The sequence below is a fragment of the Erythrolamprus reginae genome, chromosome 7, assembly GCF_031021105.1.
Source record: "Erythrolamprus reginae isolate rEryReg1 chromosome 7, rEryReg1.hap1, whole genome shotgun sequence".
NCBI classification, from domain to species: domain Eukaryota; kingdom Metazoa; phylum Chordata; class Lepidosauria; order Squamata; family Dipsadidae; genus Erythrolamprus; species Erythrolamprus reginae.
The window spans coordinates 3714760-3740075 of record NC_091956.1 but is presented as its reverse complement, the minus strand read 5'-3'; the positions used below and the strand labels follow the sequence as shown (position 1 = coordinate 3740075).

General features: G+C 43.8%; 2 protein-coding genes across 5 annotated transcripts; both read right to left on the bottom strand.

Moving 5' to 3' along the window:
* Positions 1 to 812: 812 nt before the first annotated feature.
* Positions 813 to 22247, bottom strand: UBOX5 (U-box domain containing 5). 3 transcript variants are annotated; one of them, XR_011559566.1, is made up of 6 exons: positions 22167 to 22247; positions 8857 to 8943; positions 6929 to 7030; positions 3647 to 4829; positions 2752 to 2938; positions 813 to 1290 (listed from the first exon to the last, which is right to left on the bottom strand). XR_011559566.1 is itself a non-coding variant. In XM_070756866.1 (6 exons), exons 3-6 carry the CDS (start codon positions 6980 to 6982, stop codon positions 1082 to 1084), a joined length of 1611 nt encoding a protein of 536 aa, XP_070612967.1. In that variant the 5' UTR covers positions 6983 to 7030; positions 8857 to 8943; positions 22167 to 22247; the 3' UTR covers positions 813 to 1081. The 3 variants fall into 3 exon arrangements, 2 of the variants coding, with proteins under 2 accessions (XP_070612967.1, XP_070612965.1); XM_070756866.1 differs by having other exon boundaries at positions 2752 to 2916; XM_070756864.1 differs by lacking the exon at positions 8857 to 8943 and having other exon boundaries at positions 2752 to 2916; positions 22167 to 22243.
* On the bottom strand, positions 13371 to 22251 carry FASTKD5 (FAST kinase domains 5). Of its 2 annotated transcripts, XM_070756862.1 has the most exons (3): positions 22167 to 22251; positions 19860 to 19930; positions 13371 to 16211 (listed from the first exon to the last, which is right to left on the bottom strand). In XM_070756862.1, the coding sequence occupies exon 3, from the start codon at positions 16186 to 16188 to the stop codon at positions 13771 to 13773; it is 2418 nt and encodes an 805-aa protein (XP_070612963.1). In that variant the 5' UTR covers positions 16189 to 16211; positions 19860 to 19930; positions 22167 to 22251; the 3' UTR covers positions 13371 to 13770. The 2 variants fall into 2 exon arrangements, with proteins under 2 accessions (XP_070612963.1, XP_070612964.1); XM_070756863.1 differs by lacking the exon at positions 19860 to 19930 and having other exon boundaries at positions 22167 to 22246.
* Between the last annotated feature and the right edge of the window lie 3065 nt (positions 22252 to 25316).

Sequence of the window (25316 nt, the reverse complement as noted above, 5' to 3'; positions counted from 1 at the left end):
GTGAGGCTGCTATAAAGAGCAGCCTGTGGGTTTGGCCATTGTGGAGGATTATCTGATCGTTGTGTTTCGTGACTGCTTTACTGACTTTGACCTTTTGTGTGCTGATTTTTCCCGCTTTGAAACTAAACCAGAGCAAAGTGTGTTTCACTTTGTGAAAGAAGGACTGTGAATTGCCTCACAGCTGCAAGCTAAGTATCACAGAACTGATAAGGGACTTATACCAATTACCAGTTTGTTTGGAGACCAGTGCTCTTGGCTATACCAAAAGAGGGCTTGGTTTAAGTGAATTTTCATTATAAAGAACATTGTTTTGAATTTTCAAACGTGTGTGTGTCTGAAATTTGTACCTGTGAATTTTTGGGAGGATTCTACCAGAGAGCCCGACAGAACAGACTCCATAGTGTCATCCCCCAAACCCCCAACACTTTACCCTTAGATTATCTACGGTTGACCTATCCAGGCTCCTAAGAGGTCAGTAAGGGGCGAGTACAAGTGCACTAGAGTGCCTTCCGTCCCCTGTCCTATTGCTCTCCTATATCTCCTATACCTTTCTTCTATTCCTATATCTCTTCTTCTATTCTTTCATTGATATGTTCTATTACTATACCTTCTTTTCTATTCTTTCTTAGATATATTTTACTATGAGTATCTCCTCTATAACCTTCATCACGTATTTTACTATGTGTATATAGATATATACCCACTAAAACCCTCATTGTGTATTGGACTGACTAACTAACTAACTAACTAACTAACTAACTAACTAACTAAATAAATAAATAAATAAATAAATAAGAGAAAGACAGGAAAAATTACAGAAGCATATGGCTTTATTATCCTTTTGACTCCTCCAGGTCTAAAACGCTACTGTCCTTCTAGCCTGTACAACTTCACCAGTTCCTTTGTGTGTTTTTTTAGCACAGCGCGTGTAGGGTTGTCATTGTTGTGCGACTCAGCGGTAGAAGGAGGAGACGGGGAGAGAGAGAGAGGAACCAGTCCTGTCTCACGGCTACCGCCACGAAGCCTTCCCTTCCCCGGGGCTAAATCCGCCAACTCCAAACGTTCTCTCTCGTGCCCCCGCTCACAAATGGACCCTGGAAATGTCGTGGGTGGCAAACAGCCTTTTGCAATTCATACACAGGATGGAGAGGGACTTCTGCTGGTCAGCCAAGCACGAACGGCAGACCAGATGCCGGCACGGGAGCTGGTACACGGCCTCGGTTTTGAAGTAGGAAGAAAAGGCTCGGGAACAGGTGGAACATCCTTGGGGGCCGAGGTTCCTGTTGTGATCTGCGGAAAAAGCAAAAATAAAAATAAGCCAAAAAAAAAAGAAGTGAAAATGGAACTCTGGAGGCGCAACTTCAACTCGGCGGTCATCCTTCGGATGGCTAGAGTGGAGATATGTTAGAATAGCCAGTGGTAACAAGGTCAGAAAATGAATAGGTGTAGCGACTCAGTCAGTCAATAGGAGCTAATTAGTTCTGAGTCTGCGCAGAGAATCGAAACTGAGAAGCTTAAGGCTGGGTGTGGCTCCAGTCTCCACTCTGTGCTCTTCTACCCTGAACTCTGCTGAAATGAAACTGACTTGCCTGCTTGTGTTTACCTGTAACTGATTGAAGAATCACTTGGCCAATAAAGAATTATTTTAGAAACATAGAAACATAGAAACATAGAAGCCTGACGGCAGAAAAAGACCTCATGGTCCATCTAGTCTGCCCTTATACTATTTTCTGTATTTTATCTTAGGATGGATAGATGTTTATCCCAGGCATGTTTAAATTCAGTTACTGTGGATTTATCTACCACGTCTGCTGGAAGTTTGTTCCAAGGATCTACTACTCTTTCAGTGAAATAATATTTTCTCATGTTGCTTTTGATCTTTCCCCCAACTAACTTCAGATTGTGTCCCCTTGTTCTTGTGTTCACTTTCCTATTAAAAACACTTCACTCCTGAACCTTATTTAACCCTTTAACATATTTAAATGTTTCTATCATGTTCCCCCTTTTCCTTCTGTCCTCCAGACTATACAGATTGAGTTCATGAAGTCTTTCCTGATACGTTTTATGCTTAAGACCTTCCACCATTCTTGTAGCCCGTCTTTGGACCCCTTCAATTTTGTCAATATCTTTTTGTAGGTGAAGTCTCCAGAACTGAACACAGTCTTCCAAATGTGGTCTCACCAGCTATATAAGGGGATCACAATCTCCCTCTTCCTGCTTGTTATACCTCTAGCTATGCAGGCAAGCATCCTACTTGCTTTTTCCTACTGCCCGACCACACAGCTCATCCATTTTGAGACTGTCAGAAATCACTACCCCTAAATCCTTTTCTTCTGAGGTTTTTGCTAACACAGAACTGCCAATGCAATACTCAGATTGAGGATTCCTTTTCCCCAAGTGCATTCATTATTTTACATTTGGAAACCTTAAACTTTCAGGAGAGTCACAGAAATATTGGGGGAAATGGCCGTATTTTAGAGTTCTTAATTTTAGGTACTAACAATAGGTGGCTTCCTCCTGGTTTGAATCAGCTAACCGGAGCTGGTAGCGACTCACTGGTGATGTCATGGTCCCAAAATTTGATAAATACAGAAATAAAAATCCATCGAGGATGGAGAAACTAGCCATTATGTTAGTCCCTTTTTCCCTTGTGGGGGTAAAAGATTTAAATACATGGCAAGCAGGGGAACCGAGTCTCCGGAAAGAACGGCAAAGTGGGGTGAGCCGGCCAACTTTTCCCCCTGGCTTTACCGTGAGCACCGCCTGCTCCACAGAGATCGTTGGAGCTGCTGCTGCTGCTGCTGTGTCCGTGTTGACCGCTTTTAGCCGCCCCCGCGGCGAACGGCATCGTGCTAAGGACGGAGCTCAAGGCGCTGTCCAAGCTTTCAGAGAGTCTCTGCTCGTGAGTCCCCGCTTCTGTGGAGAGAGGGAGAAAGATCTAGGGAGAGGCTTCGTGCAAGAGTCAAAATGCCACCCTCCCTGGCAAATCAAGCTAGTTTGCTCATTTGTCTATTAATATATAATATATAAATGGCCCTGGGTTGGGCCGAGAGGCAAAAAAGGAGCTGTGATGTTCCTTCAATACACCAGGGTGATTCGACACAAAAATATGTAACCCTTCCCTGGTGCAGAGCTGAAGGGATTGGATACTGTAGCCTAGAGGTTAATTCTCACCCTTACAAGGCAAAGGTTGCAGGTTCAAGTCCCAGTGAGGGTATGGCTAGCTGATGAGGCCAAAATAAGGCCAAAATAGATCTATCCTAGTCTCCCTTAATTTTCAAATTCAGCAAAAAAACATGTGACATATATATATATTCGACACAAAAAATATGTAACCCTTCCTTGGTGCAGAGCTGAAGGGATTGGATACTGTAGCCTAGAGGATAATTCTCTGCCTTACAAGGCAAAGGTTGCAAGTTCAGGTCCCAGTGGGTATGGAAGGGAAGGAAGGAATGAAGGAATGAAGGAAGGAAAGAAGGAAGGAAGGAAGGAAGGAAGGAAGGAAGGAAGGAAGGAAGGAAGGAAGGAAGGGCCGGTGCAGAAGTAGCTTGCAGTGCTGCACTCTAACCACTGCGCCACCGAGGGTCTTTCAAGGGATGGTTCCACCCCACCACCACCCGTTGCAAGTTTAGAAGGCTCAAGATACCTGTGGAGCAATCCATCTGGGACGAATTCAAATCCCACTCCATCTTCACCCTCTTCGCGTGGAACCCCAAGCTGGACGCCACGGCAAAGTCCACCGTCGAAAAATGGCCGGGCTCCGAGCCGCCTTCCTGGTTCTGATCCAGGAGGTCGATTTTCCGCTTGAGCGAAGACATGGCCAGGGACGAAGCCACCACCGTCCCCGAAGCCCGGCTCCTGCCCAGCAGGTTCACACCGGGGATGTTATGCTGGAGGAGGAAGTGGTCAATCCTGGCCTTGAGCGACGGGTGTGGGAGGGGCTGCGAATGCGGGTTGAACGCCACCCCGGTGAATGGATCGCTGGGCACCCGGCCCCAAGTCGCCTCGCTGTGGTTGCACTTCTCCAGCGTCCCTTGGTCGATCACTTTCCCGGAGGGCAGGAGCATCGGCAATGTCATAATCTCCAGGGTGATGGGATCCAAAAACTCTTCCGGGATGTCCTGCAGAACCTCAACCAGCTTCCGTTCATGGTGGTCCGCGGGCCCGAAGGGCATGACGTCGCTCTCCATCGGCAGAGGAACGGCGGGGAAGGGAGGACCTTCCGAGAGGTCCGGCGAGGATTTGGTGGCGACCTGGAGGACATCGTGCACCACTTCGTGGGAGCAGGACTTGGCCGGTTGGCCCCAGACCTCGACTCGCTTGATGGACGGCAGGCCGCTGCCCGCCACGTGTGTAATGCAGATTTTCAAGTGCGAGACGCAGTTTAAGGACGTTGGGCCCTTATTCCATAAGTCCAGAGACGCCGAGCCGGGAAAGGAGAGGAGAGGATCCGTTTGATGATGGAAGGGAGGCCTGGGCCGGAAGCCACGATGGCCGAAGGTCACTTTGCTTTGATTCTTTAAGACGGCTTTGCCTACCAGCGTAAAGGCCTCTTTGTCCCAGGCGGGATGCTGGCTGGAGAAGAGGGGCTCGGGGCTATTCCAACAAGCCTTACCGGACGAGGTAGCGGTATAAACATCCAAGCCGGTGATGTTGTGGCAAGACCCGGAGGAAGTATCGATGTTAATCCGGCAGATTTCCACGTTGAAGGGGAAGGAAACCGTCACGTGCACCGGCGGCTTGATGAAGTATTCGCAGCGGAAACCGCGATGTCTCTTGACGGGGTCTTCGGAAACCAGGTTTTCCACTTCGTAGCCGTCGGCGGAAATCTACATTTCAGGATAATGGTCAGTGATAGGGGGAGGGGAAACACAGGCAGTCCTGAACTTAAGGCCACAATTGAGCAACAAAATGTCTGTGGGCTATGTTGTGAGGGCTCCTCGTCCACCTCAGGTCATGTCAGATTCTGGGGAGGATGAGCCACGCCCCTCCGGGTACCCTGGACCGGGGGGCTTGACAGATGGGAGCGAGGGAGAAAATGACTTGAGTGAGCCTGAGGAACCACTAGAGGGGGCTGATGCGACAATGGGGGAGTGGTCCCAGTCAGAAAGTAAGGAAGACATGAAAGTGCCCTTATACTATTTTTTGTATTTTATCTTAGGATGGATATATGTTTATCCCAGGCATGTTTAAATTCAGTGACTGTGGATTTACCAACCACATCAGTAGTTTGTTCCAAGCATCTATTACTCTTTCAGTCAAATAATATTTTCTCATGTTGCTTTTGATCTTGACCAACCATGTCTGCTGGAAGTTTGTTCCAAGGATCTACTACTCTTTCAGTAAAATAATATTTTCTCATGTTGCTTTTGATCTTTCCCCCAACTAACTTCAGATTGTGTCCCCTTGTTCTTGTGTTCACTTTCCTATTAAAAACACTTCCCTCCTGGACCTTCTTTAACCCTTTGACATATTTAAATGTTTAAGGGTTAAATAAGGTTCAGGAGACAAGTGTTTTTAATAGGAAAGTGGAATAAACTAATTTTATTAATTAGATTTGTACGCCACCCCTCTCTGAAGACTCATATATTATATTCAAATTATATTTTAAAAATTTACTTAGTTTTTTATTTCAGTTGCAATATTCAAATTTATTTTATATATAATCTATATAATCCGAATGTGTATGATTGATTTTAACGTATTCTGGGTATTTTAGATTGTTTGTTTAATTTAATTAATTGGATTTAGCTATTGCATTCTGTTGTTTTTTACATGTTATAAGCTAATCCATCCCGAGTCTTCGGAGAGGGACGGCATATAAATCCAATCAATCAACCAACCAACCAATCAATCAATCAATCAATCAATCAATAAACAAATAAATAAATAAACAAACAAACAAACAAACAAATAAATATAAAATGTGATATACTTTGTTATTGGAATAATTACTTTGTTAGACATATAAGATTATGGTTTTTTAGATTTTTTTTGTCGCAATATGAAGATTTATTCTATATATAATCTACTCTGCTTAAATGATTATAATATAACTGGAACAATTCAATAGATTTGTAAGACTCAAATAATAATAACAACAACAACAACAACAATAATATATTAGATTTGTAAGCCGCCCGATCTCCGAGGACTCAGAGTGGCTATAAGATGTGAATTTGATCACCAGCGATTAATGTAAAGGTTATTGTAATGTTTTAACATTAGATGGAGAAAGGCTATATTTAAAGAGGTTTTTGAATATATAAGATATTATATGTTTCTACAGTCTTTTTGTGAAAGAGATATAAGAGCCTCCATTGAAAGATTACAAAGTAAAAATTTAAAAAAATTGTATATGTTTGATAATAAGCTTGATTTTGTGTTGGAAACTATGTATTGTTTTTTTTTATTTTATGCTGGGGGGGGGGGGGGGGAATGTGACCAGAAAGGTTGTAGGACGAGGCGAAGGTTCACTCAAGCCGCTCCTTTTAGAGCAATAAGTTCTTATATGAGAGAGCTCATATTCTTATATGAGACAATTCATATTCATAAGTTCTTATATGAGAGAATCATATTCAGAATTCAGAAAGATCAGAAGCAACGTGAGAAAATATTATTTGACTGAAAGAGTCGTAGATGCTTGGAACAAACTTCCAGCAGACGTGGTTGGTAAATCCACAGTAACTGAATGTAAACATGCCTGGGATAAACATAGATCCATCCTAAGATAAAATACAGGAAATAGTATAAGGGCAGACTAGATGGACCAGGAGGTCTTTTTCTGCCGTCAGTCTTCTATGTTTCTATGTTTCAACAAATGTCTCACCTAGCAACAGAAACGTTAGCGCTCAACAGTGGCCGTACATTGAGGACTACCTGCATTGTGCAATTGTGTTGCATGGTACTTTTTTTCCTTTTTTTTTACCTTGTTGCAGTGAATTCTCGGCTTGAACTGGGGGAGGCAGAGATTAATCACCATATTTGTAGGATGGAGACGGAAATCGGCTTCCCGGACTTTAATCTGGTTCTACAATGAAAACACACAATGGTTTTTTAAATGGCAGATAATTAAAAAAATAGGAGTCTCGGCATGGGTCACACTGAAGGCCTGGCTACTCCAGGGCTGTTTAAACCAGTGATTTTCAACCTTTTTTGAGCTGCGGCACATTTTTTTACATTTACAAAATCCTGGGCACACTACCAACCAAAATGACACAAAATGACACTCTAAGACACTCTCCTCTCTTTTCCCATCCCTGCCTCCACACACCCCCTTGTGTGTGTGCGTGTGTATACTCTTGAACTATTTCTCTTTCTCTCTTTCTTGCTTTCTCTCTTTCTCTCACTTTCTCTCTCTCTTGCTTTTATCTTTCTCTCTCTCTCTCTCTCTTTCTCTTTCTTTCTCTTTCTCTCTTTCTCTCTCTCTTGCTGTTTCCCTTTCTCTCTCCTTGCTGTCTTTCTCACTTTCTCTCTCTCTCGATGTCTTTCTCTTTCTTGCTTTCTATTTCTTGCTTTCTCTCTTTCTCTCTCCCCCCTCTTTTCCCTCTCTCTTTCTTTTGCTATCTCTCTTTCTCTCTCTTTCTCGTACACCACGCTGCAGCAGCAGCATTGTGCAGTAGCCGTGGGGGCGGCGGCAGGGCGGTCAGCTGTGAGGTGAAGCTCCGGAAGGGAGGCACCGACGGCGGCAGCTGGACGTGTTGCTAGACGCCGTACATGCTGGCGTTGCGCTGCGCTGGGCGTGGGGCTGGAGCTTCCATCCCGGCCCAGCCAGCAGGCCAGTGCCAGCCCCGCAGTGCCAGCATGTATGGCGTCTAGCAACATGTCCAGCTGCCGCTGTCAGTGCCTCCGTTCCGGAGCTCCACCTCACAGCTGACCGCCCTGCCGCCGCCCCACGGCTACTGCACAATGCTGCTGTTGCGGCGTGGTGTACACTGTTGCTGATCGCTTGCAGCAGCCGCCCAGCAGCTACTGCCCGGTGCCGCTGCTGCTAGCACCCTCCCGCCGGGCCCCAAAGCTCACCTGCTGCCGCCACCAGGGAAGCTCCAGCCGGGCAGGGCGCTGCAGCTGCCGGAAAACTTGGAAGGCGTGAAGAAGGAAGCTCAGCTTCCAGTCTCGCAACTTTTTGCTCTTCGCATCCTCAGCAAAAAGTTGCAAGAGCAGAAGCTGAGCTTCCTTCTTGGCGGCACACCTGACCATGTCTCGCGGCACTGGTTGGGAAACACTGGTTTAGACAACCAACAAGTGCACAATCTTGGGGTGCTCAGAAGGATGCTGGGGCCCCTAGTGCTTCCTTTCCCTTCCTGCTGCTGAGAGACCTGCCTATAAAATGATTTATTGACATGAATTATTCATTCTGAACAGGGAAGTGATGGTCGTAGGTCCTTGCAGGGACAAATTCTGGGGTTTCAACTCAAGATGGCCCCTTTATGACTTGCAGAATTCTCCCATGCTGGCTCAGGAATTCTGGGAGTTGAAGTCCACAAGTCATAAACAGCCAATTTCCCTCCTGGAAGTTTGTTTTTGAAGTTCTGGTAGGCCTGTTGGGTCATTTTTCATCCTCCCCAGGTCTCAGAAAAGCCTCCTGAATCCAGGGGAGGGCAAAAAAATGGCCCAAATGATAGAATGGGGGGATTGCGCAGGAGGGGGCGTGCATTGCATTATGGGTGTGGGCACGCTCGCGCACCCTTTTGGCACCTGAGGAAAAAAAAAAGATTTGCCATCAATGGTCTAGCAAATATAAGTTTATACCAATTTTGCCTCACGAATTTCGCTTGTGTCTCTTTCCTGGTGCTCCCAGATTTTACCAATGAACAAGTTTCACAATTTATAATGGGGTGTGTATGACAAAGGTACCTGGTTCCTTTCAATCTTCAATTTGAGCTTCAATTCATTGTATTCTTCTATTACGACAATCGGATGATATGAAAAGTCTGGTGGCACCTGGCAACGAACATAAAGGATTTTGATATCATGGCTAAAATGAAAACAACCTGTATTGTCGTGATGAAAGCTTGCTGACGTTGAACATCAGTACGGTTTATATTGTGCTTTCACTGGAGAAAGTCATAATTCACCATCCATTTGTAGCCCGGTACTGGTAGTCCTTGACTTACGACCACAAAACAGCTGTTGTTAAATGAGGCAGCCATTAAGTGAGTTTTGCCCCATTTTACAACCTTTCTTGTCAATGTTGTTAAGTAAATCACTCCAGTAGTTAAGGTTAAGAATATGGATGAAGAATATGGACCGCACGAATTCCAGCGACCAGTTAGGTCCCACAGAGTTGGCCTTCTCCAGGTCCTATCGACTAAACAATGTCGTTTGACGGGACCCAGGGGAAGAGCCTTCTCTGTGGCGGCCCCAACCCTCTGGAACCAGCTCCCTAACGAGATCAGAATTGCCCCCACCCTCCTCGCCTTTCATAAGCTCCTTAAAACCCATTGAGATATTCCTTTCCCCCCCAGGCCTATACAATTTATGCATGGTATGTTTGTGTGTATGTTTGATTTTTAATAAGTGTTTTTTAGTTATTTTAATATTAGATTTGTCATATGCTGTTTTATTATTGTTGTTAGCTGCCCCGAGTCTATGGAGAGGGGCGGCATACAAATCTAATAAATAAATAAATGAATAAATGAATAAATAAGAATTTTGATCACATAACCATAGGGATACTGTAATGGTGGTGTGAATAATGGGTCATAAATCATTTTTTTACAGTGCCATCATAACTTTTGAGTGGTCATTAAATAAACTGTTGTAAGTTGGGGACTATCTGCATTACAATTTAGAGAAACAGGTATCTGTTGACATCATTCTCAAAATAAAATAGAATTATATTCGGCCATGGTGGCGCAGTGGTTACAATGCAGTATTGCAGGCTAATTCTGCTCACTGACGGAAGTTCGATCCTGACCAGCTCAAGGTTGACTCAGCCTTCCGTCCTTCTGAGGTGGGAAAAATAAAGACCCAGATTGTTGGGGGCAAGAGACTGATCCTGTAAATTGCTTAGAGAGGGGTGTGAAACACTGTGAAGGGGTATATAAGTCTAAGTGTTATTGCTATCTTCCTTCCTTCCTTCCTTCTTCCCCTAGCTCTCCTCTCTCCCTCCCTCATTTTCCTCCTTCCTTCCTTCCTTCCTTCCTTCCTAACATAAGAACCTAAGAAGAGCCATGCTGAATCAGGCCAAAGCCCATCAAGTCCAGCATTCTGTGTCCCACAGTGACCCACCAATTGTCCATGGGAATCTTGAGCAGAAAGAGAAGGCAAGACCCTCCCTTTCCCTTGACCCCCAACAAATGGGACCCAAGGGAACCCTGCCTGCCTCAACCAACATAGAGGCGGCACATGGACATCCGTTTCAATAACCACTGATTCACTCGGCATCCATGAATCTGTCTCATCCTGCCTTGAAGCTCTCCAGGCCGACAGCTGTCACGACCTCTTCTGGAAGGGAATTCCATCAACCAAGGACCCTCTGGGTGAAGAAATATTTCCCTTGATTTGTCCTCACTTTCTTACCTATGAGCTTTAGGGAGGGCCTCCTCGTCCCAGGATTGTGGGATAGAGAGAATAATTTTTCTCTATCCACCTTTTTTATCCCATGCAGGATTTTATACACTTCGATCAAGTCCCCCCTTCAATGCCGTCTTTCAAGGCGGAAGAGACCAAGGCGTTGCAACCTGGTTTCATAAGGGAGGGGCTCCATTTCCTTGATCATTCTTGTTGCCCTTTTTTAGTTCCTTCCTCCCTTCCCTTCCCTGTAGTTAGAATGCAGTGTTACAGGTTGATTCTGCTCACTGACAGAAGTTCGATCCTGACCAGCTCATGGTCGACTCAGCCTTCCATCTTTCTGAGAGGGATAAAATGAGGACCCAGATTGCTGGGGGCAAGAGGCCAACTGTATAAACCTCTTACGAAGCACCATGAAGCGGTATATAAGCGGTATATAACCCAGCAACTGATAAGGTCCCACAGAGTTGGCCTTCTCCGGGTCCCGTCAACTAAACAATGCCACTTTGCGGGACCCAGGGGAAGAGCCTTCTCTGTGGCGGCCCCAGCCCTCTGGAACCAACTCCGCCCAGAGATTAGAATTGCCCCCACCCTCCTTGCCTTTCGTAAGCTACTTAAAACCCACCTCTGCCGTCAGGCATGGGGGAATTGAGATACTCTTTCCCCCTAGGCCTTTACAATTTTATGCATGGTATGTCTGTGTGGGTGTTCGGTTTTTATATTAATGGGTTTTTTAATCGTTTTTAGTATTGGATTATTATTGCATACTGTTTTATTATTGCTGTTAGCCGCCCCAAGTCTCCGGAGAGGGGCGGCATACAAATCCAATAAATAATAATAATAATAATAATAATAATAATAATAATAATAATAATAATAATAATGGCTATTGCCTTCAGTCTGTAAAGATAATTTGGATTCTACTCACAAATGGGGGAGAGAAATAAAACAATACATTTAATATATGCAAAGATTAGTCAACAATGGAGGCTATAACATAGGAAGAACGGTTGCAGGTATGTATCACCTTGTGAAAAGGACTAGGGGAAACCGGACAGCCAGGGATCCAATATTTGAGGGGCTATAAATATTTGAATGGATATCAAAATAAGGTGGGGGTCAACCTGAAGGCTGGACAAGAAGCAACGGATTGGAAACTAAGCAAGAAAAACAACCTAGAACTAAAGAGCCATTTGGGGCTCAATTGCAGCTGTCAGTCAAGAACTTACTGTCTACATGCAATTTATGTCAAAGTGGGTGAAATTCTCTTTGTGGTCATCTCAAAGCCATCTTCATGTAAGTTTGTGTATTTATTTGGTGCACAAGACACAATGATTTCCCAATGCTGGGCTATTTACGGACTCCCCAATCTAACCTGAAGAGACTCCCATTGAAATACCATATTTTTCGGACTATAAGATGCACCAAGATTTCAAAGAGGTAAGTTTTTAAAAAAAGGTTTTTACTTTTGTTAAAACTCCCAAACCTCGATCTCTAATTTTGACACCTGGATAACCAATTATCTAAATAATTTGGAATTAGAAATTTATTTTTGGGATTGTACACGACGAACTAATGAGATACTGTTTTTATTGTAACACAAATAGAAGGTGTTTTGTAATGCATTAAAAAAGTTTGTATGGGGGGGAAAAAATAAAATTATACCCATAAAAAAAGGTTTTTTTTTCTCCTCTTCGGCCAATAGGAATACTCTGCAAGCCTTCAAAACCTTTTTGGGGGGGAAATGAGCGTCTTATACTCTGAAAAATACGCAAATTGCAAGACCTGGTCCTACTTAGCTTCCAAGATCAATCAGTGTGGGACAGACACTGCCATCAACTTGTATTAATCCACTCACAAATCCAACTCTCTTTCTCACTCATGCATATACACACACAGACAGGCAAAGCATTTTGCAATTCTTCTCCCATCTCTCCAATTTCAGGCAAATTTTGATTTCCCATTTGTCAGATTGTCAAGGAGTTATGTGTGAAATTTAATGTGAGGTGTGCTCGCTCGGTGGCAAACCGATTGCTGGTCTGTGTAGGCAGGTAGGTAAATATGTCGGTAGATAGATATATAGAGAGATAGAGATCTAGAGATAGAGAGAGGGAGAAAGATACTAATAGATAAAGATAGGTTAGATAGATAGATAGATAGATAGATAGATAGATAGATAGATAGATAGATAGATAGATAGACAGACAGATAGACAGAGAAACAGATAGAGATAAATATAGAGATGTAGAGACAGATAAAGATAGACAGAGATAGAGACAGACATAGATAAATAAGATAGAGTTAAAGATAGATAGATAGATAGACAGACAGACAGATGATAGATAGATAGATAGAGAGAGATGGATAGATAGACAGAGAGACAGATATGTAGATATATATATATAGATAGATAGATAGATAGATAGATAGATAGATAGATAGACAGACAGACGATAGATAGATACAGAGACAGACAGACAGACAGAGAGATAGATAGATAGATAGATACAGAGATAGATAGATAGATAGATACAGAGATAGATACAGAGATAGACAGAGAGATAGATAGATAGACAGATGATAGATAGATACAGAGATAGATAGATACAGAGATAGATAGATACAGAGATAGATAGATAGATAGATAGATAGATAGATAGATAGATAGATAGATAGATACAGAGATGGATAAATAGACAGATAGACAGAGATAGACAGAGAAAGTCAGAGACAGAGACAGACAGATAGATATAATGAATATTCACAAAGCTTTGCTTTCCTTGGGTTGGTTTTTTTTTTACACATTACGATGGCTTGCTCCCTTGGAGACAAAGTTACGAAGCGCAATTCAAATAAAACTGCATCAGAAGTTACATTTTATTTCTTTAGGGATGACAGTGAAACCCTTTCACTCTTAAAGAGACACGATGAAAGCTTATCCATCCTCAAATGTTACCTATCCTTGCAAAAGGGACAATGAAATCACACATTAAGCAGCATGGGAACGCAAGCGTTGTTCGCAAGATGGGCTTCCATCAATGTCAGGGGGAGAGGGGTGTCAAACGCGCGGCCCGCGGGCCAGATACCCGTCACGTGCTGGCCCCCGTCCCCTGCCTGGTTTAGCGAAGGGGGCAAAAGTCCCGATACGTTGCGTGACTCTTCGCGTTTGACCTACGTCATCTCAAAAGCTAAAACATCTCAAGTCGTCGCCACGAGGATTTTCAATCCGATTCTAACGGAATGTTTTTTGGGGCGCTACCGTTCATAGACTTTCTGATACAAATACTTCCGCTGCTCCTCACGGTTACATTTGAGTAAAGGGAACCACTCCCAAAAAGGCACTTCTACCGGTATGTATCCAATTTTCTGGAGCTGCCTCCTTTTCATGGCGTGGAGTCCCAGCAGCACCCTCGAGTGATACCTGTACTGGTTTCGGTTGGTGACCTGAAGGGCTAATTTCACACTTTCCGGCTGCTCCTGCTTTATCGGAGAGGGCTGTCCTTCCACTTCCGCGTCGGCCGGAGTCTCCGAACCAGACCCGCCATCTGAAAATTCCATTTTCTTCCAAATTGGCAGCCCGCAAGATTCGGCCCTTTCCGGAATACGCTGATCTTTCTCGCGGTTGCCGGGTTGGGTGAGCGATTTCCCTTTCAAAAGCCGATCAAGGATGTTGTCGGTGAGATAGGCGCCAGTTTTTTTCAGTTTCAAGCGCCCCTCGGCCACTGCCGCACCTTCCGAATTAAAGGGCAACGGCTTCTGGTTGGCATCTAACCGGATTTCCAAATCCACAGACCGGACGTGAGGCAGGACGGCGTGCAGCTTGACAAACTGGCGGCCGCCGAGCGTGTCCTCCAGGAGGGACCAAGCCGCATCGAATTCCTGCTTCAGGAAGTAGTTTTCCATTTTCTCCGCCATCCCTCGCTTGCTTTCAGCGGTCAGGCGGCTGCCGGCGTAGCCCGGACATTCGATTCCTACCGTCCCGTCGAGGGTGAAGAAATCTTTCCAGAGGTCGTGTTGACAGCCTCTGCTCAACTCGATAAACTCGGGGCTCAAAGCGTAGTCGAGCAAGTCGTAAGGGAAACGCTCCACGAAAGCCAGCCCGATTAAGGAAGTGATCAGATGCTCGGGGAATTTATTGTATTCGAACAAGCGCGATTCCAGCTGTTCCAACAGGCTGCCGTAAAACTCTTCTCCGTTGGGAGGCTGGTAGTTCAAGGTGCCGAAAGACCACAACAGTTTCGCGATGTCTTTGGTACGGCAAGACGCCGCCCGGGAGGGGACCGCCGCCGCGATCGTGTTGAGGATGTTTTCGTCGTAATAATGCAACGAGGAGTACGCGAACGCGATGTGCATGATCCCCGGCATGCTGAGAGTGGAGATTCTGGCCGGGATAACATGCCCCAGCTCTTTTAGAAAGTCCAGGTGGTCCAGGTGAACGCCACGGAAAATCTTGAGAACGTTTACGATAGCAAAATTGCTCATGTCTCCCAGGGAGCCGCAAATTTTGTCTCCGATTTTTCTCAAGAGGGCTTCGGAGACATTGCTTTGCGACTTGAAGAAGCCCAGGCAGATGACCCCGATCTCCTCCAGATTGAGGTCCGGCAAATGTTTCAAGATCGAGGCCTCCAACTTCTTTGCTAGCTCTTCAGGGGCATTCCGGCCTTCGCCGATGATGTAGACCAGCTGCACCAACCGCGTCAAAGAGGGATCCTTCCAGTTTGCGTTGACGTTGTCCAACATGGCGTCCAAATACTGAGGGGCCTTGTAGTTCAAACAACGCCACAGATCGGCGACCAGCAGTTGCTGATCCAAACTCAGGGCCTCGACCCGTCGGACGAATTCGGCTTCTACGACCTTCAACATGGGATGGAAGGGCGGGACGCCCAAGGTGACAAAGGCCTTCAAAAGCATGATCAGCTCCGTGTTCCCGAAGAGGCGGGCATTCTTAACGACGCCCTGACACAGCATCGGGAATCTGGAGCTGGATTTGAAAGCTGGGTGTTTTTCTCTCGGCAAATGGCTCAGCCGGACGAAAGAGTTGGCGACGTCCTTGGGTTTCATGCACTCTTTCAACACAGAGACGTTCTGGAGGATGAAATGATACTCTTCGGTAGAAAGGGGCTGGGGGCGTTCCCCTGGGCTGTAACACAAAGACTGGTAGCCGGGCCTTTGCTTCTGGAATTGTCTGGCCACTTCCGTACTGTTGGGAGGCCTAAAATGGATCTCATCCTTCTCGTTCGTTACGGAGGACAGCAGCCACGAAGGCCTTGGGAAAGCTTGCATGCATAAAGCTTTGCGGCTTCCCAAATCTAGAAAAATGCTCTTTGCTCTCGAAAGACCTGGGAGACAGAGGACGCTGGGTGGACTGTGGATGCATCGAATGCTAGTTCTGGAGCAAACATACCGGAGAGCTCCTTGTCTCAAACCGTGGAGGGCATCCTTGTGAAGGAGACGCTTGGGTTCCCGGGAAACGGAGGGACAGTAGCGTAATTGGTACCCTGACGGCTTCCAAGCCTTGAGTCCAACAGCAAGTTTCGGGTCTGTCCCTCTCCAATGGATGGTGTGGCTCCCTTCTTCTTCCCGCGGGAACCTCTTGGTGGTCTCCGTCTTGGGAAATGCTGGTGTCTTACAAGACCGCCCTGAAACTCTTCGGCACATTATCCTCGTAGACATGGTCGCAAATACCGGGCCAGGTACTGAAAAAAGGGCAGATGAAGAATAAGTGGCTTCCACTTTCTTCTGTTGTCTATCAAGAGTTTATTTTGAAAGGCTACATCCACCCAGAACGTCAAAGAATCCAATGTGCTCTACGGCCAAAGAAAACTAACATGAGTAGCTAGATACAACTCTACTTAGCTTTGCACCCTCTTCTTTTACATACGTTTAGTACAGGGGTGGTGGTTCCCACTTACTTTCCCTACTGGTTCGCATCGTGACCGAAGTGTGCTTTGCTTGCGCGCACCCCCACCATCACATTGTACTTTTTTAAATTATTATTATTATTATATTATTTATTAGATTTGTATGCCGCCCCTCTCCGTAGACTCGTAGTACAATCACCTTACATGGGAAAAGACCCGAATATGCTAAGACCTACACACCCACATGTGTATGTATGTATGTATGTGTGTGTGTATATATATGTGTGTGTGTTTGTGTGTTTCCCTTCCTTTGCAATTATCAGCAAATTTTACTGCTCCAAAAAAATAAAGGGAGCACTCATATAACCCATCCTAGATCTGAATGAATGAAATATTCTCACTGAATACTTTGTTCTGTACAAAGTTGAGTGTGCACAACAGCCTGTGAAAATTGATTCCTAAGTGGACAGTTTGATTTCAGAGAGCTTTGATTTACTTGGAGTTATATTGTGTTGTTTAAATGTTCCCTTTATTTTGTTGAGTTTGTGTGTGTATATGTATATACATACAGTATGTGTGTGTGTGTGTATCACATGTTTTTGCTGAATTTTTAAAATTAAGGGAGACTAGGATAGCGCTATTTTGGCCTTATCCTGGCCTCATCAGCTAGCCATACCCTTACTGGGATTTGATCCTGGGGCTTCAAATTAATAATAATAATAATAATAATAATAATAATAATAATAATAATTAAAAAAAAATCAGATTAGATTAGATTAGATTAATTGGATTTACATGCTTAATAATATATATAATTAAGTCCCAGTGGGTATGGCCAGCTGATGAGGCCAAAATAATGCCGAAATAGATCTATCCTAGTCTCCCTTAATTTTCAAATTCAGCAAAAAAACATGTCACACACACACACACACATATATATATACACACGCACACACATACATACATACATACGTATATATATAAATGAAGGTCTTGGTATATTTGGGCTTCTTCCCATGTAAATTTCAGAGATTCCTGGCGACGTTTCGATGTGGTCTCACTCGTCATCTTCAGGCTGGTGCTTTTGGCCTTGTGCTAGGATGAACACTGTCTATTTCCCTACAAGAAGAATGCTGAATGATGCAGGTACCTTTTTTGGCTGGTTCAATCAAAATTGGAAAAATTCCATTTTCATGTTCATCCTAGCACAAGGCCAAAAGCACCAGCCTGAAGATGACGAATGGGACCTCGTCAAAACGTCGCCAGGAATCTCTGAAACTTACATGGGAAGAAACCCGAATATGCTAAGACCTTCATACCTGTACCTGTGAAAACCTACGAAAACACACACATACACACACATATATATATAAATATGTATCTCTCTCTCTCTCTCTATCTACCTACCTACCTACCTACCTACCTTCCTATCTATCTATATATATATCCTGCTTCCCTCAAAATAAGACATCTTCTGATAATAATGCATGACAATGAGGCCATACACCTATTTTAGGGTTCAAAAAAATATAAGACAGGGTCTTATTTTTGGGGAAACAAAGGATAGGTAGGCAAGTAAGTAGGTAGGTAGTTGATAGATAGATACGATAGATAGATAGACAGACAGACAGAATATTTTAATGTATACCAATCAGGGTACATTCAGATTAACAATAGTTATTCTAGCTTGTTATGAAAATAGGAAGAAGATGTATTGAACATATTCACCGCCTTGAGATTCGTAAAAAAAAGAAGAAAGAATGAATGAATGAATGAATGAATGAATGAATGAATGAATGAAGGCACCCAGAAAGAAAGTCAATTACTTCAGGACTAGAAAACTGTCCACCCTCAACTTTTACAAAAATGCAGAATCCATTCTCTTCCCTCACACAAGTATGTAAAAACACACATGGATATTAACCTTCCTTCCATCCATCCATCCATCCATTTTCTCCACCAGCAATTTGCCTCTCATGCTATCCCATCAAGGCTTGTCAGTCAATCAATTTTGTGCCATTTCCTTGATGTGCTGGATGGATTATTATGACTCGGCTCTGAACGAACATCACCCGATTCTCACACTAAGGCACAGCATGGCACCTAAGAGTCTATTTCCCTACAATAAGAATGCGGAAAAATGCAGGAACCTTTCTTGGCTGGTTCAATCAAAACTGGAAAAATTCCATTTTCTAGACCAGGGGTAGGCAAATTTGGCTCTTCTATGACATATGGGACTTCAACTCCCAGAATTCCTGAGCTAGCATGACTGGCTCAGGAATTCTGGGAGTTGAAGTCCACAAGTCATAGAAGAGCCAACTTTGCCTACTCTTGTTCTAGATTCTTCAATATAAAGAAGCATAGATGCCTCCAGACTAGCCAACGGAAACTCTGGGGGTTGAAGGCCACAGGTCTTGAAAAGCTACTGAGGTTCCATAGAAACATGGAAGATTGACGGCAGAAAAAGACCTTATGATCCATCAAGTCTGCCCTTATACTATTTTTTGTATTTTATCTTAGGATGGATATATGTTTATCCCAAGCATGCTTAAATTCAGTTACTGTGGATTTACCAACCACGTCTGCTGGAAGTTTGTTCCAAGGATCTACTACTCTTTCAGTCAAATAATATTTTCTCATGTTGCTTTTGATCTTTTCCCCAACTAACTTCAGATTGTGTCCCCTTGTTCTTGTGTTCACTTTCCTATTAAAAACACTTCCCCCCGGAACCTTATTTAACCCTTTAACATATTTAAATGTTTTGATCATGTCCCCCCTTTTCCTTCTGTCCTTCAGACTATACAGATTGAGTTCATTAAGTCTTTCCTGATACGTTTTATGCTTAAGACCTTCCACCATTTTTGTAGCCCATCTTTGGACCCGTTCAATTTTGTCAATATCTTTTTGTAGCTGAGGTCTCCAGAACTGAACACAGTATTCCACATGTGGTCTCACCAGCACTCTATATAGCAGGATCACAATCTCCTTCTTCCTGCTTGTTATACCACTAGCTATGCAGCCAAGCATGCTACTTGCTTTTCCTACCGCCCAACCACACTGCTCACCCATTTTGAGACTGTCGGAAATCACGACCCCTAAATCCTTCTCTTCTGAAGTTTTTGCTAAGTGTTTGTTGTGGAACAAAGTTTCCCCCAGTCCTTCTTTTCTCTAGATTATCCAAACCCAAACCCTGCAACCGTTCTTCGTATGTTTTGGTCTCCAGGCCTTACAACCTAAGGAGAAAGGATGAAAATTGCAATCAACCCCATGGCTGGTCACATTTTGTGCATTTCACACCAGGGTTCAAAAGCTCTCTGAGACTGATTTTTTGCAGTCTGGGCTAGATAGGAGAAGTTGCATCAACCCATATATGCCGTCTGTGAGAAACTAGACCTGTTTGGGTTTCCCCCCCACTGAGACACAAGAAGAAAAAGGAAATTCCTGGGGTTATTTGCTGGCTTTCCTTGAGCAACTGATACCTACCTAAGCATTTCAATCGCTCGTTACTTGGGGGAAGAGTTCTGCAACCTACGGCGAATGTAATCAGGCCAGCTCTAAAAATGGAACAGACAAAAGATTTCTTGACGTCCGATCTCTAGTTTCCAGTAATCTCACCAGGCTTACAAAGAGGTTATTCTTTATTAAGTAGACCAGTGTTTTTCAACCAGTGTGCCGAGGCACACTAGTGTGCCGCGAGACATGGTCAGGTGTGCTGCGAAGCTCAGCAAGAGAGAGAAAGAGAGAGAGAAAGAAAGCAAGAGAGAGAGAGAGAAAGAAAACAAGAGAGAGAGAAAAAAAAGAGAGAGAGAAAGAAAGGCAGGGAAGGAGGGAGAGATAGAAAGAGCAAAAAAGAGAGGAAGGAAGGGAGAAAGAAAGGGATGGAGAGAGAGAGGAAGGAAGGAAGAGAGAGAAAGAGGGAGAGAAATAGAGTGAAAGGGAGGAAGAGAGAGATGATTTTTTTGTCCAAACTTTTTTAGCCCCCCCCTCCCCCCTCCCCCCCCCCGCTCAATGTGCCCCACGATTTTGTATATGTAAAAAATGTGCCGCAGCTCAAAAAAGGTTGAAAATCACTGAAGTAGACAGCCTTATTTGAAAGGAAACCATCACGTCACTCTGTTTCATCACCTTATTTATTTTATTTATTTATTGGATTTGTATGCCGCCCCTCTCCGCAGACTCGGGGCGGCTAACAGTGGTAAAACAACATGCGACAATCCAACACTAAAACAGCTAAAAACCCTTATTTTAAAACCAACCATACATACATACAAACATACCATACATGAATTGTAGAAGCCTAGGGGGAAAGAATATCTCAGTTCCCCCATGCCTGACGACAGAGGTGGGTTTTAAGAAGCCTTTAGTCATCTTCATTAGAAAGAGCACATGTATAAAAATTGCTCTTCACCTTCAATCGTCTTCATTTTTATTCCATTAGAAAGAGCAGGGTTTTTTTTCGTATCATATATGTTGTTTTTGTGATGATTTCTTTTCAAATAAGGCTTCAATTTCCCCTGGGACACTTGACAAAGAATGACCCAAAGATATAAACCAATGTTATTCAACCTTGGCAACTTTTAAGACCTATGGACTTCAATTCCCAGCGTGGCTCAGCTGGGGGATTCTGGGAGTTGAAGTCCACAAATCTTAAAAATTGCCAAGGTCATAGATGCCCCTGATATGGATCTAAAGGTTTAACTTGAAATGTTTGATAGGCCCAGATGTGACTCCAAGCTAGAATGTCTTTTAAACCACCTCCACTGCCATCCCCCTTGTGGCTTCCTCTGCTTCAGCCTGTGGTTCAGCGTGGTCTTAGGTGACCCCTGTGAAACGGTCCTTCGACCCCCAAAGGGGTCCCAACTCCCAGGTTGAGAACCAATGAAGTATAGGATACCACAAAAGGCATTTTTAAAAGCCTGCCAGAAATTAAGGGATCGAATTTGAATCCTTTCAGAGTGATTTTAGGTTCGGAAGCAACCATGACCTCACCCATCAATGATTACTCTGTCCTTTTGGAACTGTTATAGAACTGTGGGGCAAACTGAGGTCGTCTAGACTCAAGATTGGATAGCTAGTTGAGACCCACTGCTCCAAAAGCTATTAATCACTACAGTGATTCATTTAACAAGGGGTGGGTGGGTGAAACTCACTTAACGCACATCCTGCTTATCAATGGAAATGCTGGGGTGGGTGGGTGGGTGTCAATTGTGGTCGTAAGTCGAGGACTACCTGTAGTTGGGAAAACTAGAGGGGTGGTGTATATGTCTCCAACCTGGGCCACTTTAAGGGTTTTGGACTTCAACTCCCAGAATCCCTCAGCCAGCAAAGCCCCTCCCTTGCCCCGCCCCCCAAAGAGGCTCCACCCATCCCTATTTCTTATCAGGCGCCATCAATCTGAGCTGACAGCAAGTGCACCTGAGAAATGGGGAGGGGGAGGGGAGACCCCTCCCAGAATCCATTCATGGGTCCAGGAGATTCCCCACCCCCCAGGAATCTACCTGATAATTCGATCCCCGGGAATGACGTCACAGCCACGCAAGAGCAGCCTTTCCTTAACGAGGGTCGCCCTCCAGACCAACCCGGGGGCGGGGTCACGCAGGCCACGTCTGTGACGTCAGGGGCGCGAGGGGCGGGGCTTCGCGCCCCAGCCCTTCCCCCGCGAATGCGTCAACCTTTCGCCCTCTGTGAGGGACGTGGGCGGGAGGGGGGAGGATCCGCCTTAAACGGCCCGCTTCACAATTTTGGCTTCAAAAACACGGGGCCGCGCCTTCCTCCCCGTCCCACACTCACCGCGGCCTCCCCGTCCTTTTCTTTTTCCTTTCCTGCCACGGCCGCTCGATTCGGCTCCTCTTCTCTCCCACCGCAGGACCACTTCCGGTCAGGTGGCCTACGCACTTCCGGCGAAGAGCCCCATAAAGCGCCCTCTGTTCGCCCCTAGCCCGAAATCTCGCGCAGGCGCCGTGTGGCAAAAGAGAGCCGGGGCCCGGAAAGTGGAGAAGAGGCGGGGCCTCTTCTGCTGCGCGCGCATACCAAGGAAAACAATAAGTAGCTGGCGATGCCATTGCGCAAGCGCCAGAGGGCGCGCGGCAGCTCGCTTCTGCAGTCCTGGAGTTCCAATTTTCGCTAAGTGGCAAACTTTCACTTCTACATTAGATTAATTAATCCAGTATCAATTTATCCTGTAATTACCAGAGGTTCTATATATATCTGAAATACAAAAAAAATGCTTCTTATCATATATCATATAAACTATATTAGAAAATTTTATATGTTTAAATTCTTATTAAATTTGTGTCATACCATTATATTGTGCTAACACCAATTCTTATCTTGCCTTCTGGCTAACAATATTTATTTATTTTATTTATTTATTTTATTTATTTATTTGGTCCAATACACAATAATACACAATGAAGGTAATAGAAGACACCTTCTAGGAAATAGAATTAGAGAAAGAATAGAAGAGAGAGTATAGGATAAAATAATCAATGAGAGAATAGAAGAAAGATACAGGGATAGAAGAGAAGATATATGGGATATAGGAGAGACTATTGGACAGAGATCGGAAGGCACTCTAGTGCACTTATGCACGCCCCTTACTGACCTCTTAGTAATCTGGAGAGGTCAACCGTGGACAATCTAAGGGTAAAATGTTGGGGGTTAGGGAATGATCCTAGGTAGTAGTACAGTAATGAGTTCCATGCTTCAACAACTCGATTACTAAAGTCATAGCTTGAATCTGTTATGTGCTCTTGTGTTGTTGTGGTTGAAGCTGAAGTAGTCATTGACAGGCAAGACATTGCAGCATATAATCATGTGGGCAATATGTTTAAGGCGTCTTAGTTCTAAGCTTTCTAGGCCCACGATTGTAAGTCTAGTTTCATACGGTATCTTAATTCAATTTTCATATCTCATCTTTATTTATTTATTAGATTTGTATGCCGCCCCTCTCCGTAGACTCTTTATCCAAAATAACTAAGTATTAATATTTATTTATCTTTTAATATTCCATCCAGTCATAAAACTCCCCGCAGCTTTTGATAAATAGCCTTAAGACAAATATTTTCAAACAGGCGAATTCTTCTAGCAAGCTATGCAACTAATTTTCAACATGGGCAAGAATCCAATCGGCTTAGAGGCTAATAATCCTAGACGAGTTCGTTCAGACGATATTCACTAGCCGGTCTAATCTTTTTAAAGTATTGTTAAGTTTTCTGGCTATAGAAATAACAAGAAGTGGAATCCTAGCCCGAGAGCCCTTTGGAATTCAGTGGCATTTACTTTTTAAATTATTTTATTTATTTATTTTGTCCAATACACAATAATACACAATGAAGGTTATAGAGGATACAGTAGAGAAGAAATACGAAATATAGGAGAGACTATAGGACAGGGGACCTCTCCAGATTCCTAAGAGGTCAGTAAGGGGCGTGCATAAGCGCACTAGGGTGCCTTCCATCCCCTGTCCTATAGTCTCTCCTATATCTCATATATCTTCTCTACTATATCCTCTATAACCCTCATTGTGTATTATTGTGTATTGGACAAAATGAACAAATAAATAAAAATAAATAAATTTAGCTCCCAAAAAGAAAATCCTCCTTCCTCTGAGTCTTTTAAAACCTGCTTCTCATTATGTGCGTTTATATCAATAAAGAGTTTGATTTATTCATAAATCAAGGGGGAGAGAATTCACTTGGTAAACTTAACTTGAAATATCGAGGAGGCTTTTCCTGTTGAACTTCCTGCAAATGCCACTTGACCTCTATTTGAAAAGCAAAGCACATGGTAAAAAATGATTCCCAAATGGACTTTTTCAATGTTTTCTGTTCTTATCAGGCAGAGGGGCTAACCGAGGAAGGCCAAGCTAATAAATAACCCAAACAAATCACTTTTTCCCAGGGTTCTACAGAACAAACATTCCACATTTACAATCCAGGTTTACATTTCGATAGCTAGATCGGTGGGACGAAATTCTTTTAGTAAATACTGCCACCATGTTTGGAAAAAAAAAATAGCAACCACCTGAAATTACAATCTACAAATTAGCTGAAAGTTATCCTGGTGTCTAGGAAGTCTCACCACTGTTGACTTTTAGTTCAATCATTTACAAATGTGTTTGTTTTTAAAAAATCACTCTTTAAAACAAATTTACAAGTGTTCCTCTGGTAATGACTGGTTCCAAGGAGGATGAGCCAGGCCCATCTTGGTACCCTGGGCCAGTGGTGTTGCCAGCTGAGAGAGTGAGAGTGATGGAGAAATAGACCTAGATGAAGATGAAAGACCACCAGAGGTGGCAGATATGTCAATGGGGGATTGCTCCGAGTCAGAGGATGAAGGGGACATTAGAGATAATGAGCCACACTTAGATGCTCGATTCCGATTACAAAGCAGACAACATAATAAATACAACTTTATTACAAATCTAATAAATAAACAAACAAACAATACTTAAATGGTAAAAGGAAGTAGGTTATAGTTTTAACTGTAGGGGGTTGCTGATCAGTCTCAGCAGGTATAAAAGGGAAGAATTCTGGGTAATTCTGGATGAAGCTTCATTATTGTTTTCATGGACGCTGTGTTAGATCCGGGGTTCTAGAAAATGCTCCCTGAAATACCTGATTTCTGCTCTAAAACAATCATCGGCTAGAAGCTGCCTGCCTGCCAGAATGTGGTGATCTGTATTGTATAGCCTATGACTCATTGCCTGTTTTATCTTGCTGGAATGCAATTAGCCTTGATGCTGGCGCTTTCCCCTGAAGCCTATTGGATAACTTTGCAAAGGTGAACTCTATTCTGTGAATTTTCAAAGGCTAAACTCTGCTTGTAAATGTTGCTTTTTCCTATAAAGTGTGTAATTCAAAGCTTAAATCATGGGTTTTAGGCTTTTATTTCAATCTGAAAAGCCCAGGATAGAACAAAGAGCAGATTGTCCAGTAA

Bases quoted from the DNA above. Each gene is read 5' to 3' on its own strand.
- UBOX5 (XM_070756866.1), bottom strand. From the start codon at position 6,982: ATGGTGATTAATCTCTGCCTCCCCCAGTTCAAGCCGAGAATTCACTGC. The intron at 4,830-6,928 runs GTAAAAAAAAAG...CCTGAAATGTAG, and splicing joins CGAGAATTCACTGCAACAAG to ATTTCCGCCGACGGCTACGA. The intron at 1,291-2,751 runs GTAAAGCCAGGG...CTTTTTCCGCAG, and splicing joins TGGAGCAGGCGGTGCTCACG to ATCACAACAGGAACCTCGGC.
- FASTKD5 (XM_070756862.1), bottom strand. From the start codon at position 16,188: ATGTCTACGAGGATAATGTGCCGAAGAGTTTCAGGGCGGTCTTGTAAG.